This window comes from Achroia grisella, unplaced genomic scaffold, assembly GCF_030625045.1.
Source record: "Achroia grisella isolate CSIRO2021 unplaced genomic scaffold, CSIRO_AGI_Agris_v1 utg3551, whole genome shotgun sequence".
NCBI lineage: Eukaryota > Metazoa > Arthropoda > Insecta > Lepidoptera > Pyralidae > Achroia > Achroia grisella.
This window is the reverse complement of record NW_026712815.1, coordinates 175-21,955: the sequence shown is the minus strand read 5'-3', so window position 1 is coordinate 21,955 and position 21,781 is coordinate 175. Positions and strand designations below refer to the sequence as shown.

Genomic DNA, 21,781 nt, shown 5'->3' with positions numbered 1-21,781 from the left:
GAGACACGTGCGGAGCGGGCGCGGCTGTGTGGGCGGCAGTCTCAGGGGTTCAAGTCTACCATCCACACTACAGGAGCCGAGATGGGGGGGAGGCGCATCCCGTATTCCGGTGCGTCTTCCCCACGGTGGGCGTAGGCGGGGGAACTGGGAAGAGTTCCCCCCACGCGTTGAGTAGGGCCCGCTTGCGGGTAACCGCCGTTGGGGTCGCGGTTAATTGCCAGCTCGATCCCGCGAACCTGGCACTATGGCGGCGAGGAAGAATATCTTGAGGTTTTTGGTGACTAGGAGTCTCACAGTACCCGTCCGTCGATCCCCTGAGACAGCCGGGTCTCCATGAGGGATTTTCCCCACGTAAAAAAAAAGCACAAGATGGCACTGATGGGATTATTATTATGTAATAGAAAATTTAGTTCAATATTTTAGCTTGGTTAGGTCCGAATGCTACAAACCGTTTGTAAAATGTTAGTTTGAACAAAAGTTGGTGGAATGTGGGAAGCGTAAGGGTAGGCTATAAAACAAAAAATCCATTACATGTATACAATACAACAGTGATTTATTTGCATTAATATAATTTTATATGATTACATACAAACTAGGTGTCTAATAATACAAAATTTACAGGTTTTCATGTAGAAAATGTAGCAAAGTCGCTTCGTAGTGTTTCGCGGCGTGCATCGCCCGCAGTGAATGCCGCTCGCCGGGGTATACCTGGGGAATATACATTTTTTATAACTTGCATGTGTTAGGGTTTATATCGATATTGTCGAAAAATATTAACAGAAGGTAGTTTCATCATTACTCGGTATCGTTAAACTAGTTGCGTATAATCTCACTCATATCTTCTCTGTATAAAAGGGAGGGTTTTTGTAGGCCGCGGCATTCGGTCTTTGAGCACAGGATGTGCTGGTTGTATTTTAAATGTTAAAGTGAATTGTGTTAGAGCTATAGTTAAATTAATGCTATATAGTTGTTTTTTTTTCTCTTCTTTGGCAAGAGGCTAGTGTTGCCTATTATGCCACTAAAAACAGGAAACGAGACATTATATAGTTGTTATTTTATTATAATACAATTGACGTATCTTACATATGTCAAACATGATGGAAATTGTATCTGTTCACCAATCTCTCTATTGAATATTAATGATCTCACACAAATGGTAGCGGTATTAAATAAAATAATAAATCCATATATATATATATATATATATAACTGTGCTGGCAACTTCGTCCGCGTGTTAGTAACAACCTAAAATATAAGTTTCAAGTTTATAGCTTTAAAAATAATTATACTTCCATACACACATATTTTCCTTTAAAACTAATGAGTTAAAATAAAAAGCGTTGTAATGTAGTCATTACCTTACCGTTTTTTCGCTTTAAAAGATATCTTATGTCCCTAAGGGTCAGACTATATGTGTACTAAATGTCATTTAAATCGGTTCAGTAGTTTTGGCGTGAAAGCGAGACGACAGAGTTACTTTCGCATTTATAATATTATCAATATTAATAAGCGCGGAAGTTTGTAACTATGGATGGTTGGATGTTTGTTACTCTTTCACGCAAAAACTACTGTATATTTATGAAACTTTATAATAATATAGTATATATATCAGAATAACACATAGGCATGTCTCTGACCAGTATGCTATGCTGAATTGAACATTTACCTGAACTCTGTGTGGCTTCCCAAGCCTCACCAACTCTGAGAGAAGCGCCGCCGTGTGACAGAAGTGGACGTTTTCGTCAGCCAGGCCGTGGATGATCAGCAGTCTACCTTCCCTGAAGAAAAAACATACTTATTCATATATAATTACTTAGTAGCTAGTAGCCACGTCTGTAAGCTGAAAAGTATATTAATTTAGCTATCTGCGAGTGAAAGTCCAGTCAAAATCAGTGTAGCCGTTTCTGAGATTACCAAGAACAAACAGACAGAAATAATAAAATGTTGTAGATTAATTTTTGACGTGAATTCTGAATCTTATTTAGTGAAATCTGTTAATTTGAAACAGATACTTCAACTTTATTTATTAGAGTAGATATTTATAATCATTTTTCAGACATTCATTGTCTTCGTCTATTATGGTAAATGGGTCATAAGTTCGTTTGCCACTATTGAGTATAAAAAAATTAAATAAATAATCTAATAGGCTTTATCACTAAACAACACTACTGACCCCCACAATTACTCTCAACGACCCCCAAAGTAACCCCACTTACTGGTCTCCAAAGAATGGTGTACAGGCCATTGCAGTCTTAGTGTATGCTTGATCATCAAGACAACACAATCGACCCCCTAAATTACCCTGATCAACCACCAAAAGTAACCCAACATACTGATCCGGGATGTTACGGGCAAGCACCGAAATTTTAGTACAGAGTTGACCATCAAGATAACACTATCCCCTAAAATTTACCCTCATCCACCCCCAAAATTATCGTGATCGACGCCCAAAATTACCATACCTACCCTTCAAAATTACCCTGATCTACCCCTAAAATTACGGTGTCCGACCCCTAAAATTACTATGACCGACTCCTGAAATTACCCTGATCTACCCCCAAAATTACCCTATTTACCCCAAAAAGCAACCCAACTTACTGATCCGGGAAGAACGGCGTATGTGCAAGCACCGAAGCCCTCGTGTAGGCGTGGGGGGCGCAGGCCGGCAGCCCCATGTACCGCTCGGTGTAGGCGGTGTCGTAGAGCCGCCAGGACGTCACCGGAGCCCCCGCCACGCACACCTTGAATATGTTGGGACGCGTCGCGAGCCCCAGCAGCGACAGATAACCGCCTGTTGGCAGAACAAACATAAATAAAATATGATGACATATCATAAGAGTCTGTAATAGACCTACATGAATAAAAATATTTTAGATTTGAATTTTCAATGGAACTCATTAACTGAAGCAACACATACTTCGTTTTGTGTGTTCGGAATATACAACAGACTGTGTTCTTAAAAATTGTTCGATATGATGCCCACGACTACCTTTTACCATCGTATCGCTCGCCATTGACAGGGAATTCATACCCACACGCTGAAACCTAAGTCACGGACAGTAAGGTTTCAGAGGAGCTTCCTCTCGCGTACACTTAGATTGTGGAATGAACTTCCTGCTAAGGTTTTCTCCAGAGACTACAGCATGGGGTTTTACAAGACGTATATTAATGTTTCTTAAGGGTGTCCGGTGTTTCAGGCGACCATAGACTACGGTACCCATTTACGATAGAAATTACATTTACTTAAAAGGCCGGCAACATTGCATGGCATTGTAAATTCGTTGGTGTTGCGGGTGCTCATGGGCGGCGGTATTTACTTACTATTAGGTGAGATCCAAATTGGTTTGTCCGCTATACTATGAAATAATTATATACATATATATACTAGCTGACTCGCGCAACTTCGTCTGCATCACACTTATTTGACATTTATCATTAATTTCACCTAATTTACATAATATCTTTATAAATTATAGCTTATGTGTTAATGTTATATTACTGTAAAGTTTCATCAAAATCCGTTGAGTAGTTTTTGCGTGGAATAGTAACAAACATCCATTCATACTCACAAACTTTCTCTTTTATAATATTAGTAAGATATGTATATATCGTCGATTAAATTGAAAAATTACATTTTGCAAAATTAACAGCTAGAATTGTCTCCTTTTATATAAGTCAATTAAATTAACCACGCTGTCTTAATCATTATCTAAATACTTTTAAAATAATATATAATACTTATGTGTAAATTTTAAATTTTAAAGGATAAAATAAAATAAATTTAAAAACTTTAAATGCTTGTCTAGCAAAAAAACGTATATTTTGAATACTGCCATTTTTGTATTTAACCGACGATATATATATAACACTCACCGTAACTCCAGCCGTGTATCGCGACGCGTTCCATGTCGATGCAACCTGTCTCCTTCGCGAGCCACTGTAGCACCTCCACCTGGCAACAAACCAATATATATTTTTAGTGGGAAGGGAATTGTGAGTACAAACAACACAAGTCTAGACTTCAATTCAAATGATTCAGTAGTTTTGGCGTGAAAGCGCGACTGATCGAGAGATATAATTATTTTCCCATAGAACAGCACCTCACGTTATCATGTAACACTCATGCCTTACAATTCCAAAAGACTAAATATCATGCTATTTGTCCTGAAATTTCAATGTCTAATCTGCTGCTGACAAATATATTACAAATGAATAACTTTATATAAATCTGCCAAAGAAAAGGCAACCTTAACGCTTAAAGAAATCTCTTACTTATAAAGTTATTTCTTTGTAATATTTATTAATTATTATTTTAATATGTTAATATTTGGGGTGGGTTTCACCAAGCGCGTAAACTCGAAAAAAAAGCTCCACGTTGATCTCGTTTTACTTTAAACATTACATAGATCGCGTTTACCAAAACCAAGTTTAGATTTTCATTCGTTCACAGTGTTACACGGTCATAAAATAATATTTGACGCAATGGGTAATTTAACTAAAATAATTTCAAGAAATACTTGTAATTCAATCATGTGATAATTAGGATAAGTTCTTTTTGTTTTTAATTTAATAAGTATCGTTGACTACAAAATATATAACAACAATCTTCATTACATAGTATAAAATAAAGTCGCTGTCGCTGTCTGTCCTTCCGTATGTATGCTTAAATCTTTAAAACTATGCAACGGATTTTGAAGCGGATTTTTTTTAATAGACAGAGTGATTCAAGAGGAAGTATTATATGTATAATACATGTACACCCGTGCGAAGGCGGGGCATGTATGTAGTTACATATAAACAAAATAAACATTATTTTATTGAGGATTTTTTTACACTACTGACTATTTTCTTTTTATTCCCGATATTATATTGTCAAAAATTTAATTGATGACTATTTCACAAGTGACAGCTGTTTTAAATACGTTTAAATAGTTAACCGTAAGTAATCGAGCGTTCAGAATTTGTAAACGAGTTTAGTGAAAACTAGTCAGATTGTCGAGATTATCGGAGAAATGCAAAATGAAACACGTTTAAAGAGTTTACAGTAGGAAATCGACCGTTCAGAATTTGTAAACGAGTTTAGTGAAAATTAATTCATATTGTAGCGTAGCAAAATGAAGCTTTGAACTCGTTTAAAAGTTTTAATCGAATTCAGTTCGAAATAAACGAGATTAGTTACTTTGGTGAAATCCGGCCTTTCACTTCTATTTCTGGTATCCGCATTTACACAGACGCTCTAGAGTGATCATCCAACTAGTCGTAACTCTTGTCTCCGAAGTAACATAGATGCTGTACAGTACTGACCTGATCATCCAACTCGACCTGGCCCATCTTGCCCTTGATGGCAGCCTCCCACGCTCGACCCCTGTGTTTGGACCCTCTCGAATCCACAGCAACCACGTTGAAGCCTCTCGCTGCTAGCATATGCATGCGAAGCTGACGGATGCCCTGCAGATAATATTAGACATGTTGAAAAGGTCGTGTCGTGGGTACTAGATAACTGTAAGAAATCTTATCTTAATAATATAAACGCGAAAGTTTATAAGCATGGATGTTTGTTACTCTTTAACGCAAAAACTACTAAACGGATTTTGTTGAAACTTTACAGTAATACGATGCCAGGTAGCGAACTTTGAAAATGGGCGAGCACAATAGATCTATGTAGGTCGCAGTGCTACAGGTGCTACAAACACCTGACAATAGCCCAAACATCCCAATAAAAAAAAAATTTGTAATACAGCTTTTGCATCAGAATAACAAAGGCTATAATTTTTATTGAAATTTAAGGTGGTTGAAACCGCGGGCACAACTAGTATTAGATAACCCAGTACAATTCCCACAGAGGCGTACAACGCAATACGATTTACCTTTACATCATATAAAACAAAGTCACAGCCGCTGTCTATTCGTTTACATCTTTTAAATTATGCAACGGAATTTAATGATGTTTTCAGCAATAGATAGAGTCATTCAAGGGGATAAATTATATGTATAATACATGCGTGTTATAGTACAGAACAAGACGAGAAAACTGCGTTAAAACCTTGAAGACCGCATTGAAAAATCCTATTTCCCACATCCCACATTTTATTGTTAATTGCGTATATTATTTTTTAAATATGTTTTTAGTGTACAATAATTTGAATTAGACATTATTTAACCCCTATTATTAACTAGCATTTGCCCGAGACTTCGCTCGCGTTAATTTATCCACTTAGGGGTGGAATTTATTAAAATCGTTTCTTAGAGGATGCCTACGTCATAGTAGCTTTATGCACGCAAAGTCTCAGCATGATCAGTTTAAAATTGACAAAGTTTCATGCAAACTTTCACCCTCTATTTTATCCCCTTGGGGGTAGAATGAATCAAAATCCTTTCTTAGCAGATGCCTACGTCATAACATCTACCTGTATGCCAAAATTCAGCCCGATCCGTCCAGTGGTTTGGGCTGTGCGTTGATAGATCACTATGTCATCAGTCACCTTTGAGTTATATATATTTAGAAGTGCCCACGTGTGATCACCCGGTCCCAACGTGTAAATTCACTTTCGTTACGGAGTGACCCACCGGTGGGCATGCATAACTAAAAATATAACTATAGCATGCATGTATTACACAATAAAATATTGAAATACCATCGATAGGCATGTAGTGAGTGTACCTTGTAGCTGTTGGTGACGGTCTGCACTTCGGGCCCGCCGTACACGTGCAGCACGGTGGGGCTCCGCCCCGGGCGGCCGCAGCGCCACAGCGTGCAGTAGGCCGCCGCCCCACACGACAGACGCGTCTCGTATATTTGAGGTGGAGGTATGTCGCATGCACTCAGAGAATTTTCTGGAATCAATTATGACATCATTACTAATATTATAAACTAGCTGTGACCGCGGCTTCGCCCGTGTCTAATTTATAGCCTATGTGTTATTATGATGTATCGTTACATAGTATAAAGCAAAGTCGCTGTCGCTGTCTGTCCATCCCTATGTATGCTTAAATCTTTAAAACTACGCAACGGATTTTGAAGCGATTTTTTAATAGATAGAGCGATTCAAGAGGAAGGTTTATATATATAATACATGTACACCCGTGCGAAGCCGCGGCGAGTAGCTAGTAAGCTAAATTACTGTAAAGTTTTATCAAAATCCGTTTAGTAGTTTTTGCGTGAAAGAGTAATTAACATCCATACTTACAACCTTTCGCTTTTATATTATTAACTATGTCTGTTGCGCTATCACGCCAACACTACTGAACCGATTTAAATGAAATTTTATACACAGATAGTCTAAACCCTGAGAAAGGACACAGGCTTTTTTTTATTGCGAAAAAAATGTTGTAAGCAGTCGAAAAAGGATATGAATATATCGTCATTTTTTTAACTACGCAGTTTTTAATGCAGTGTTTATTTAGTAATAGATAGAATGATTCAAGAAGAAGGTTTATATGTATAATACGTCCCGTGTAAATCCAGGGCGGGTAATTAGTTACCTATATTATAAATGTTGTTTTTGTATTTCTTAGTGTCGTGGCATTAATGGAAATTGATTTGATTTATCGATTTTTATAGGATCCTCAGAAATAACCTTCTGGTGAATTGATCACGATGGGCCAAATGATCTGACCTTATGTTCAGTCTACCATCCTGTGGTCTCGGAAAGTATCGTTTCAGAGCTTCCTTTCGCGTACTTATTGTAGAATAACCTGGTCTACCTGCCAAGGTTTCCTCGAGAGACTACAACATGGGGTTTTTCAAGAATTTTAAGGGAACTTTCAAGAACTTCAAGAACATTAAGTTTTTTAAGGGTTGGCAACGCGCACGTGACACCCCTGTTGTCTCCGTCGTCCATAGACTACGGTGACCGTTTACCGGCATATGGCCGTTCGCCACAATCGTAGTATAAAAACAAAACCATTCCATAATTATCCCTCAAAAAACTAACCTCTGACGAGTGGTGCGGAGTCGCCACATTCGTCGTCTGCCTCTGACCGGCTGTCCCATGAGCCGTTGAAACTCCGCGTGTCTGAACCTTCTGTTATATACATTAAGCAATTATTACATATATGTTGCGCCCGCTGTCTATAGCCTATGTTATTCTGATGTATAAGCTAGCATTATTGTGAAATTTCATTAAAATCCATTCAGTAGTTTTTGCGTGAAAGAGTAACAAACATCCATCCATCCACACTTGCAAACTTCCGCATTTATAATACTAGCTGTGTCCGCGGTTTCAGCTGCGTGAAATCTACAGTCTATACATTATTCTGATGTATAAGCTGCATTACTTTAAAGTTTCATTAAAATGTGTTCAGTAGTTTCTGCCTGAAAGAGTAACAAACACCCATACTCACTAACTTTCGCATTTATAACATTAACACGTTAAACACCATTTTAAAAATGACAAAAATACTTTTTCTTTTGTATGAAAAAAAATCCTTTTATGACATCGATAAACATTATAACGTATTTATTTTTTAATTTGGGATTGAAATTTTCCAGGAAAATAATAAATTTCATTTCGGTCATCTGTGACCACCGTGGCGCTGTGGGACAAAAAACACATTTTCTATTCAACCCACAATACAAGCTCTGCTTAACTTGGGACTAGATGGCGCTGTTAATTGTCCAGGGTTATATACTTATTTATAGATTTAACATCTTGACGACCTTGACGATTTCATTGACCTCGGTGGTCTAGCGGTTAAGCACACCGCTTTACGACCGATGGTCGCGGGTTCGATTCCCCGCACGGCACAAACATTTGTATTCATGAGTATGATTGTTTGTATCGGTCTGGGAAATATTGGGAAAATATCTATGTATAATATGTATGTATTTACAAAAAAAAATATCTAAGTATATGTATCAGTTATCTAGTACCGATAACACAAGCTCTAGCTAGCTTAACTTGGGTCTAGATGGCTGTGTGAATTGTCCTGAGATTATTATTATTATTATTTACATCTATTCAAATTTCAAAATTTGAATTTTGAATTTTGAATGGTATTTCACAAGTTATGCATAGGTCCAATACCTGACGCTGGTCGTTCCAGAAGAGTACCCTGTGCGAGGAGTCGTGGCTGCTGGTGTTGTTCGTGGAGCAGGCGGTAAACCCTGGTGGTGGGCACGCTGCTGATGTTCGATGATGTGATGACGGCCGTTGTACACTCCTGCATAAAGATTAAATACATGAGAAGCATCCGATGGATCGACTAGTCGACTAGTTCATGAGAATTCGTTCAAGTATTACGTAAGCAGATTTATTACAATTATTTACCCCCTCCATCCCTCTTGCCAGCAAAAGTAAGCAAAGCTTTTACCCCCTTGCCCCATGATTACATAAACATTTTGTAATTAATGTATTGTTTTTTTAGCAAAGACAATGTGAGGGTTGCCATTCGTGTAAAAAAGTAAATGACTTCGTCGCAGCCCGGAAGACGTCCACTGCTGGACATAGGCCTCCCCCAAAGATCTCCACGACGATCGGTCCTGCGCTGCTCACATCCAATGCCTTCCAGCGATCTTGACCAGATAGTCGGTCCACCTTGCTGGAGGCCTTCCCACGCTGCGTCTTCCGGTCCGCGATCGCCACTCGAGGACTTTACTGCCCCAACGGCCATCTGTCCTACGAGCTATGTGCCCTGCTCATTGCCATTTCAGAGTCGCAATTCTTCGGGCTATGTCGGTCACTCTGGTTCTTCTGCGGATCTCCTCATTTCTGATTCGATCACGCAGAGTAAATGACTACCGATGACGTAATCATAATCTCGACCCCCCTACCCCCCATGTCATCCAAAATAAGCCAAGCAAACATTTTATTATTTATTTTTAATCATATATATTCATTTTTTTATGTTCATACCGTCAGATTATTGGCCTGATTGTCTGTTTGTTTGGCATTGTATTGACATTCAAACTTCTCTTACAAGTACTTGCTTCATTTGAGGACGGGATTTTTTGTTGCTGTTCATGTATACCTGTAGGCGACGGTCACCATCCACCATCAAATGGACCGTCGGCTTGTTTGACATTATAGTGATATCCTAACTTAAGTATTTACCTTACTTAAAGTTTTGTTTTAATATTTCTTTACTTTCTTTGTTTTTTTTTTTCTGATCATGTGTATAATTGACGGTTACCATCCACTATCCAATGGACAGTCTGCTTGTTTGACGTTACACTGATATCCTAACTTAAGTACTTAGCTTACTTGAGGAGTGGTTTTAAATTTTTTTTTTTATTATCTACTTCTTTTAATATATTTATATTGTTTTTTTTTACGTTCATACCGTCGAATTACCGTCTTATTTAACAGTTTAGTAAAATTCAAATTTTTTTACAAGCTTTACTTGAGGACTGGTTTTATATTTTTTTTATTTTATTTTAGTTTTTTCATTGTTCAAGTACATAGGCGACGGTTACCATCCACCATCAAATGTACCGTTAGCTTGTTAGACATATTGGAACTTACCTCATCAATATCAACGTTGCATGAGTGTCCGACGGAGGTGAGCAGCGTGGGCGCATGAGGGCGCGGCGCGGCCAACGGGGCCGCGTACAGATGGCGCTCCAGTGGAGTCTCGCGGAGCCCTACGAAGTATACCAGCTTGCGAGCCTCGTCCACCTACAAAATTCAAAATATCTCTATTCATGTAGGTCTATTACAGACTCTTATGATATGTCAAATCTACCGTCAGTTCGAGATAAGAAGAACTGACAATATGAGCTGGTAGATGTTTATATTACAGTTTCATTTTTATATTAAAATTTGGGTGAAAAGAGTGACCACCAGCATATGCTATTGCAAAAACAAAAAGTCTAATCAGTGTTCGTAACCTGAACAGACCAGTCCTCACAAGCAGCACCTGTTCACGAGTATGACGGATGAGCCAGCCATCATTGCACTCAACCATATTAGAGCACATCGACCCGAACCACCATGCCGCCACAGGTTTGAACTTTATAGCGAGCATGACTGTTTCAAGTTACTCCACTACGTCATTTATATTATTTACAGCATAGGCTTAACAATCGCAGTTTTTACACACTACCCTCAATGAGTAATCTGTCGTTGAGGGTGACGCAGCTGGAGTCGAGCCACAACGCGAGTTTCAAGGAGTTTGAGGCCCGGGTCCCCACTGACATGCTGCCTATCGTCATGAAGGAGGACTACTGGCCGAAAGGTGCGGTATACCGGCGCTACCGTGGCAGATTGCCGCTTTCAATACCGTGACCTCACAGACAATATCAATATATTAGTTTTTATATATTAAATTATATGCATGTCAGTCTAAAAAACAGCTTGCTTGCTTTCCAAAAAAACAGCAATATTCATAATATGAATATTAGATTTAAAGACAAACTTGCTGTCCCCAAGTATCGTTTAGAAAAAGTTAATAGGTCTTTTATGGGAATAGGTATAAAAATTTACAATAAGATACCAAAGAATATGTTGGAATTACCCTTAAATAAATTCAAAACATCTGTTAAATCATATTTACTGAGCAAAGCCTATTACTCACTAAACGATTACTTGAATGACGAGTGTGCATGGCAATAGTTGTTCATGCACTGAATTTCCATTTAATGTTAGACATAGACACCTATATAAAATACATTGTAAATAAACTGGCTTTAAAAAAAAAAAAGTAATTCAATTGAGTTTCTTGCCAGTTCTTCTCAATTGGATCTATATACCGAACTGGACGGTAGGGAAAAAATAAAATTATAATGTAAAAATTTGACGTACATAAGCGGCTAAAATGTCCTACATGAGTAAATAATTTTTGAATTTGAACTTGAATTTGAATCTATAAGGTATTTATAATATGGGCCTAGTTGCCTGAAATAAATGAATAAATAAAACAAAAATGGTGTTTCATTGGATAGTTAACAATAGTTATGACAATTCACCCATATCTTCCTGCTCATGACCTCCCAGTCCCCAGCGGTGATCGCCTCCTTGCTGATTATATTCGGCCCCACGGCGGTCGCGTCTTCATCAGTTATCATTTCGATTACAGCTGCAACAAATATAATAAAACTCTACATAGATAGATAGACGACGGTCTAGCGGTTTGGTACACTGCTTTATTTCCGATGTTCCTTGGTACGATTCTTTGGACGGAACAGACATTTGTATTCATGAGTATGATTGCTTGTATCGGTCTAGGTTTTTTCTACGTATATTTAGGGCTGCATCGCCCTTGTGTCCGAAGTGTGCGGCGCACACAAGCGCCAAGGCGATAGGGGCGCCGCGCGCCGCCATCCAATTTTTTTTAGTTTAAGCCAACATAAGTACCTAAAACTATTTCAGACCATATGCCATCTATTAAAGATATTTATGAAATTAATGTTTTCTATTTTTAAACTCAATAGCATAAACTATAGCAAATAACAACACCAACTTTTAGGATAGGTCTCGCATACAGGCGCTGTATGGGGTTGGCGCGTCTCTGCGTATATTATGTATGTATTTAAAAAAATTAAGCATTTATATCAGTTGTCTAGCATTCATAACACAGGCTTTATCTTGGGACTAGATGACGTGGAGAGAAATGTGCAGGGTTGTTATTATTGTCTACTTTTCAAAGCTTTTGCTGATTTTGCGTTTTATTATTTATATTTACTGTCTCTTTAACTCAGCTTTTGCTTGATTTTTTTACGCTTTATTATAGAAAAGGTATCTACTCACATTTAGTTTTCAGCTTGTCCGAATGCACCGCACACGTGATGAGATACAAGTGTAGATGCCCAGTCTCCTCCGATGCCCATATGAAGCTGATGCAGTGGGGCTCGCTCGGCAGGAAGTAGAGGATGTCGTGGACGTTGATCCACGCATCTGGGGCACTCTCCGACACCAGCACTTGGATATCTTGAGTTTTCTACGACAAAAAGCAAAAACATATAATACAATCTGTTTTTAATATCAGAGTCTTTGAAATTACCTACTTTGATATCTTTTTTTCTTTTATCTCTTCCCACCAGCGATCTTTCTTGTAATCTTATTTCTTACTAATATTATAAATGCGAAAGTAACTCTGTCCGCCTGTCTCACTTTCACGCCAAAATTCACAGATAATCTACACTCTTAGAAAGGACATAGGCTACTTTTGAATGCGAGAAAAGGGTTGTAAGGGGTTGAAAGGGGAGATGAAAGGTTATATAAAGTATACGTAGTCATATTTAAAGCTAGAAGCTTGAAACTTATTTTTTAGGCTATTGATTAAATATAAATAAATATGACAAAGGTTGTAAAAATATTATATTATTATATACTTAAGGGAGTAAAATAGAATAGGGGATGAAAGTTTGTATGGAAATTCGTCATTCGTCGTCCGCGCGGAATGAACTCGTGGGCAAAGCTACTGTATATTAAACACTAAAGTTTAAAAATAACTATGCAGCAGTAAAGATGATACGTCTTGAATCACTCACGTGGAGTGATTGTTAGTAATGTGGATTGATGATCTTATTGCTAGCAATGTACCATGTCAGGTTGGCGTCCACGCGGTTCCCTCTGAATACCATAACTGACCTCATGCTCATCTTATCACCCTCCACTGGTGCCCCGGCAGCGTAAATTGTTCGAGCAGGGGGGTACATCATACCATAATTATCCATTAAAAAAAGTCACTCACGTGCTCTCCATCCGCTTCGGGTGTTAACAGTGTGGTGGACGGAGCGTGGTCATATGTGGTGGGTGCGCTTAGTTCGCTCAGCGGGACCAGCGCTAGCTCCAGCCGCTGCTGTTTCCTATCCAACAGCTGGAGCCATACGCTGTAAAATAGAACATTATAAAAATATCTCTGGCCTAATCTAATTCACACAGCGCCATCTACTCCCAAAATAAGAGCTTGTGCTATGAACTCGTTTGCAGAGCCTTAGGAAACCTTAATATACCGTTCTTGAAAGACCCTATACTGTAGTCTCTCGAGAATACCTCGGCAGTTAGTTCATTTGACAGTGTAAGTATTAATACGCGAGAGGAAGCTCCGCTGAAACCGCACTGTCCGAGATTTAGGTTCCAGCCTGTGAGAATGAATTCCCTGTCGATGGCGATGGGTACGATTGTAAAAAGTAGCTGTTGGCATCATGTCGGATTGTTCAGAACACAGTCCGCTGTATATTCAGAAGTGAAGTTTCACATCAAGCTAAATGGTTTGATATCGCCGGAGAGATCAGGTATAAACTTCGTCAGAATACTTACTACTGTCCACACGGAGTCCAGCCGACCCTGGCGAGATATTCAAACCATGGAAACGCTTCCTTCAATGGAGTCCTCAGATCGTACCATCGGATATCAGTCACTTCCATAGCTTCATTATCCTCAGATACTGTAACAATCAAAAGTTCACTTTAGAATGGAATATAACCTTATATATAAAATTCTCGTGTCACAATGTTAGTTACCATACTCCTCAGAAACGGCTTGACCGATTTTTATGAAATTTTATATGCCTATTCAGTAGGTCTAAGAATCGCCTATTATCTATTTTTAATACCCCTAAGTGAGAAGTGTTGTCAGCCCATTTTTTTTCCGTAGTGATTAGAGCATACACCACGAATCCTGCTTGTGGGGACCCACAAGCAGGATTCGTTCACGAGTATGACGCGTTGTACAAAACCATCAACTTTGTAGGTAAAGCTATACAAGCTACACACTTAATTATCCCATGGACACGTATATTTCCCATGCGAAACGACTTTCATGCGGAAAAGAGTATCCATGAAAACGTAGAACAACAAGAACGAAAGAGATTGTTATTAATATGGATTGCTGATCCCATGGCAATGTAGCATTTCAGGTTATCTCCGCGCGGTTCTCCCTGGAAACTATGATAAATCCCTGGTGACTTTGTCACGATGGGCTAATACTTCATTCATCTTATCATCCTCCACTGATGCCAGGTCAGGTCAACTGTGTACAGTTAGCGCAGGCGAGTGCATCATTAATAATAGCCCTAAACAATTAATACAGCGCCATCTAGTTCTAACCTAAGCAGAGCTTGTATTATGGATACTAGACAACTGATATAAATACATAGATACTTTTTTTATGTAAATACATACATAGTATATATAGAGAACACCCATACCGACACAAGCAATTATACTCATGAATATAAATATTGGTACCGTGCGGGGAATCTATCCCGCGACCATCGGAAATAAAGCGGTGTGCTAAACCACTACACCACCGAGGCCGTCATCATTCGCCGTCATCATCATCATCATTTCAGCCCGGAAGACGTCCACTGGTGAACAAAGGTCTGACCCAGATCTCCACGACGATCGGTCCTGCGCTGCTCGCATCCATTACTATAATTGGTTTAACAAAATTACAATGTTACTGACCAGCATCTGCAGAACCATCTTGATAGTAGTCCAGAACAGTGGCTGGCGCGGCGCGCTGAAGACGGAAGGTCACCATCTTCAGGTATGATTTCGCGTTAGGGGTGCCGGCGCGAGGAAATCTGTCGCAAAATAATAGTGAGTCTATTATATTATTTTTTTTTTTTTATATTATTTTTTCTCGACTTTCGCCGGTTATTATTATTATTATTAAGTACTATTATGATTTAATAATCGTTATTTACCAACCAATTTTTTATTTATTTTCCCAAGCAGTATAGGAAACGCTACTACCCACCTTATGTGGTTGTAGCCCACTCATGCATAAACGAAATATCTCCTTTGGAAAGTATGAGAGTGTATACTTGGGTGAAACTGCGGGAACATATAGTCGGTGATATAATAAGGTAAGGTAAGGTAAGACTACAACTAATATAGCGATGTAGATGAACCGACACCTTGTATGTCATATAATTGATTATATCATGGAACTCTCTACCACTCTCCATTCGATCCACTCAATCTCATGCAATATTTAAAAATCATATCACAAATAACATTTTTTACAATTTTTGTCTGTCTGTCTATATATCTGTTTGTTCCGGCTAAAATCTGAAATGGCGTTGAAATCTGAATGGAGCCGTTGTAATAAAGAGTAACTTAGAGTACTTTTATTTTAGAAAAATTAAGTAAAATTCTACGCGGTCGAAGTCGCGGGAACAGCTAGTAAGTTATAAAATGATTCCATACCCAAACAATCAGCCTATTAACAGGATGAGTGTTTTTGCAACTTTTTTAACCATTTTAGACCGGGTAATCAGGGCTGTCTTTCACCTATTAGAGGCCCTGGGCACATTAGACCATTGTTTGGGAAACTACTCTGCTACCAAAATGTTAGGGAATTTACTCTCTGTATATATATAGTGAAAAATGAGTGGAAGCGTCAGTTTCGTACCTGTATGGTTCTGCGGATTTCTTGGGCTTCAGGGTCTCGAAGGTATCTTCGCTAGCTTTCCAGTTTCACAGTAGGTTTCACAGTTCTAATTTATTTTAATTCACAACACAATGCGCGCGCGTCATGGCCGCCGTACAGTCGGTTCAGTACTAGGTAAGGGAGGGGAAGGAAAGACGCGGGAACAGAAAACTAACGGACTCTAATATAATAATCTGTGCTTACGATGATACAGGGTATATTTTGAACAACCATAGTAATAAAGCACTATTTTGATAGAATAGACAAAGTCATTTTTGAACGTGACTCTTTAAAGATGTATAAGGGTATGCCCTACCTTCAAAACAAACCAAACAAAATTAATTTTAAAAAGTCGTTATGTGATGAGGGGTTCAAGTCCTTGTTAGACATTTATAAAAAAAATTAACAAATTAACCATATTCGGCAAGCGCTAATATAGTCGTTAAGACAGATTTTCAGAAATAGAAATAGAAATAATCTTTATTGAAATAAACTCATTACAAGCACTTTTGAATAGTCATATTTTGATTCTACCACTCATTCGGAATGCAGATTCATCACAAGAAGAATGAGCAAGAAACTTGTGTGTTGCTCTTTTTAATAGATGTTTTTTTTTAAATAATTACAGTATAACAAGTAAGAGGCAATCAGACGACAGTAGACTAGCTATCGGTTATCGTTTGGTAATAGAGTAGGGACTAGACTATACTAGGGGGCGCTAATCCATCGCGGGGTCCTGGGCACGTGCCCAGTCCAGTGGGGAAGAGCGGCCTGGTGGTAATAATTGACAATAAAACTCTGTAGCTCGAGCACTACACTGTTTTATGGAGATATTCACCTGAATTCCTCCACCTCCCCGCTGCTGGTCTGTGACGACGGAAAACTGAACACCTTCACCTCACTCTCGTCCACTTCCTCATACACTATTCTGTACAAATCATCTGCAAAGATTTATTTCATTATTAAGTATTGTCAATTGTTTAACAACCTTCTGAACTGGACAATAGGGTTAAAAATTAAGTAGCTAAAAATATCTTTCTGCTTATGACGACCTCGGTGGTCTAGCGGTCTAGCACACCGCTTTACGTCCGATCGTCGCAGATTCGATTCCTCGCACGACACAAACATTTGTATTCACGAGTATGATTGTTTGTGTCGGTCTGGGTTTTTTCTATGTATAGTATGTATGTATTTACGAAAAATAAAAATATCTATGTATTTGTATCAGTTATCTAGTACAAGCTTTAGCTAGCTTAACTTAGGTCTAGATGGCGCTGTGTGAATTATCCTGAGATTATTATTATTATGACTAACAAACTCTATGCGTGGTAGTCTTGTCGCCGTCGCTGCCTGTTCCCTTGTATCTTTTAAATTACGCAACGGATTTTAATGCAGTTTTCAGCAATAGATAGAGTGATTCAAGAGGATGGTTTATATGTATAACCAGCTACTCACCCCGGCTTCGCCCGGGTGTTCATGTATTATATATATAAACCTTCCACTAGAATCACTCTATCTATTAAAAAACCTTCACAATCCGTAGTTTTAAAGATTTAAGCATACATAGGGACGGACAGACGGCGATAGCTACTTCATTTTATACTATGTGATGATACAACCATGTTATAGTATAGAAATAGTAGAGAAATTCAAAAATTTGTAATTCATCCGTACTAATCCTGGATGAGTCGCTCGTACAATAATGAATACTCACCATCTGACTTGGGTTGCCACCAGAACCCTGTATACCTGGAGAACTCCTCCTGAGTCACGTAGCACGGCACCCCGGCCTGACGAGGGTCATCTGCCAACCTGAAAGATGAAGTCCCCATTAAACCTATACCAGATAAGATATGTCCTCAAAAAGGCGTAGATTACTGGAACCTGATAACTCATCAGAATTTTTTTTTTATAATATAGGGAAGAAACGAGCTTGCGGTTCACCTGATGGTAAGTTATTACCGCCAACCATGAGCACCCGCAACACCAGGCAAATTGCAATTGCATTGTGTTGCCGGCCTTTTAAAAAGGAATAAGCTCTCTTCTTGAAGGTTTCAATATCGTATCGGTTCGGAAATACCATTGCTGGAAGGTGATTCTACAATGTGGTTATGCGAGGCAAAAAGTTTCTAGAAAACCGCACTGTGGAGGACCGCCATTCATCCAGATGATCAGGATGGTATTTTAGTTTCTGGCGGGTGGTTCGTTGTTGAAATTCAGCAGCTGGTATTAATCCGAACAATTCCTCAGAACACTCCCCAAGATATAAGTAATAGAAAATGCAATATCTCGCCGTAGAGCCAATGGGTCGAGTCTGTCACAAAGACGTTGATTACCAATGATTCAGGCTGCTCGGTTCTGAATGCGTATTCTTTTCAAATAAATGTTATACATGTTTACAATAATACAGATACATTTTTAAAATCAAATTTGGGAGAATAGTGTCTACCAGTAATATGTGATAAGAAGGAACAATAAGTACAGTACATTAAAAATGTTTTACAAAAGGCCGTCTTATCGCTATTAGTAATCTCTTACAGGCAATTAGTTTATCTGTACGAAAATTAGAGACAAGTACAGAGGGGAATATACTTTCCACCGAGGGGGAAATGTAACACCCACATTACATTTCCCCCTCAGTGAAAAGTATAAATTACTATAAACAAATACGCACCTATCAGGTTCATGTCCTCTACAAGCGTAGGTAAGCCTCGTAGGTCGCCGTATGCCACCTCCAGCGAGCCAGATGTCGCCGCGGGCTGCGTGAGCGACCAGGGATGGTGTTCGTGGACACATGGCGGGCGTTAGCGGAGCACCACCGCTTGTGTTGAGCGACCGGGGTACTAGAGGAGGCGACTGGAAGAGACCGTATTTTTTTTATTGAGGGTTTCGGGCTATTGTCAGGTGCTAAGACCTGTATAGATCTATTGTGCCCACCCGCACGCTGCTAGTTCGCTACCTATTCGAACCCGTCAGGGATACGAATTGAATGATATACAGTATCCAACTTTGTAGGGACATTCCCATATTCCGTATAAAGTTTCGAATCTAATATATAAAATTCTCGTGTCATAGGTTTTGTGTTTATACTCCTCCAAAACGGCTTGACCGATTTTGATGAAATTTTATATATGATGTAATGTTAAGAGTGGCTCTCCCCAAACTTTTTTGTTTTATTTTATTAAAAAACACATACAACCCTAAATTTTCACTCTTCTATCACCAAACCCTTTTTTTTATAGCATTATTAATTTATATGACAAAAAAACATTTGCTGAGACAGCTAGTGACTTATAAAAGTTAAAGATAACCTGATTAGCACCCTCTTCAGCGACGAACAATGATGATGCACATGGAAACAAAACACGACCAGTCTTAGCGTGGAGTTCATATGATGCTATGCCCCATGCAGCCACCCGCTGGCGTTCCCACAACAGCTGCTCCTCGCGAGACCACTTCCCTGATGACACACCCAGTGTGACAGGTTCTATGAGAGGTTTCCAATCTAATCTGTAACAAAGTAATTGTTATATATGTCTGTTATTTGTAAATATTGTTTATTTTAGTCATCCTTCTCCTTACTAATATTATAAATAGAGGGATAGGAGTTTGTTAGTAATGCCGACTGATGATTCATCATGATGATGGCCAACAATGTGCCATGTCAGGTTGACCTCCATACCATACCCCATGGAAAGCATTGTGACAAATTCCTGGTGAATTTATCATGATGGGATAACTGACCTGACCTCATGTTCATCTTATTATCCTCCACTGTTGCCCCACTAGCATAAACCGTTAGCACAGGTGGGTGCACCATTCCATTAATATCAATACAATTATAAATATGAAAGTAACTCTGTTTGTCTCGGTTTTACACCAAAACTACTATACCAATTCAAATTAAATTTGGTACACAGGTAGTCTGGATCCTGAGAAAGGATATAAGCTACTTTTTAATGCATAAAAAGGGATGTAACGACTTAATAGGGGAGATGAAAGATTGTATGAAAGTACTATCTTTTTAAAGCTAGAAGCGTGAAATTTAGTTTTTAGGCTGTAGATTAAATATCAGTGTTTCCAAGGGGGACTATGTGGATGTGTACCTGACATGTTACATTCCTAGCTATAGGATCACCATTACAAATAAACCCTTCCCCCTCCCTCTAGGTCTAATTAATCTGATTAATATTATAAACGCACAAGTTTGCGAGTATGGATGGATGTTTGTTATTTCTTCACCTTAAAACTACTTTACAAATTTTGATGAAACTTTACAGTAATATAGATTATATATATGAGACTAATATAGTGTATATAAATTTACATGGGGTGAGAAAGGGGGGCACTGTTAGTTAATAATAAAAATAATATATATGGCCAAAGTCCTATTTCTTTTTATCTTTTGTTATTGACCATTTTTGTTCAAGAAATTATGATGGGTTAGGTAATTCTTTACTTTAGTGCCAGGACAAAGGTTGTATGATTTAGAATACTAAAAATGACATACAAAGTAATAAAAAAATATTTAAAAACTTTCCATATACAAAAACAAATTAAATTAAAACTTGGATACATAACTTTTTTTATACACCCAAGCGAAGCCGAAGCAAGATCCTAGTAATACAATGGAACTAACCTTGCATTGTTTGGCTGGTTAGATAGAGTCAAATCTGTGTACAACAAAGTAATCTCCAATCCATTTTGCGGCGTCTTCAGGAAGTATATCCTCGTCTTTCCGTTACCAAGCTTCCTGAATGATATAGCCATTGGTACCATGGCGGATAAGGAAGAAAGTTCCTTCCGCAAGTCATGGACGGCTTGCCGCACTTCGGTCCAGGTATACCGCTTGAGGGAGGCCTGATGTATTCCCCGCCGCGGCACCGTCTCCAGCCTCCCTCACCTCCATATTCACAATATCCATTAAACTGAGACTCATAAATAAATCAGGAAATTCACATGATGAGAAAGATCCAATGACTACTTTCTATGTATCGTTTAATTAGTTAACTAATTAGGCAAATATATATGCAGGAACCCATTGTAAAATATAATTACGACTATCTAATATTTGACTACAAAAGCAAACAATTCTTTGACTTTTGCCAAATGGCTGGCTGTCGCCGATCAGCGGGTCGCCAACAAATCTTCCGTGTACCACTATATACTACTTGCGTGGAAAGTCGAATATTACTCGCCTCAAAATATTGTCTGTCCTCTTCTAATCTAGAGAAATAAATAAAGACAAATGCATTGCGTGTGAATTTATTTTTATAATGGGCTCTTTCTTTTTTGATAGAAATAATGAGATCGGATACACACAATTTGCTTTGTTGCAAAATAACGAAACAAACAATATGTCTGTACAATATAATTTTGTATCAGAATTAGGAAATATGAGTACGTACTACATAATATAACTATAATCTATAAGATTACAAATTGTAAATTGTTCCAATTAA

The 21,781-nt window shown here is 38.5% G+C and overlaps 1 protein-coding gene across 1 annotated transcript; it reads right to left on the bottom strand.

Moving 5' to 3' along the window:
* Window positions 1-538: 538 nt before the first annotated feature.
* LOC131843887 (dipeptidyl peptidase 9-like) lies at window positions 539-21,258 on the bottom strand. The gene is given in 21 exon segments (XM_059192663.1): window positions 539-708; window positions 1,667-1,778; window positions 2,599-2,791; window positions 3,874-3,952; window positions 5,305-5,448; window positions 6,662-6,834; window positions 7,935-8,024; window positions 9,027-9,162; window positions 10,464-10,616; window positions 11,906-12,015; window positions 12,687-12,876; window positions 13,633-13,771; window positions 14,202-14,328; window positions 15,350-15,468; window positions 17,158-17,260; window positions 18,034-18,131; window positions 18,994-19,175; window positions 19,631-19,829; window positions 20,959-21,172; window positions 21,175-21,195; window positions 21,198-21,258. Coding segments are annotated over 21 exon segments (2,736 nt in total). The 3' UTR covers window positions 539-615.
* Between the last annotated feature and the right edge of the window lie 523 nt (window positions 21,259-21,781).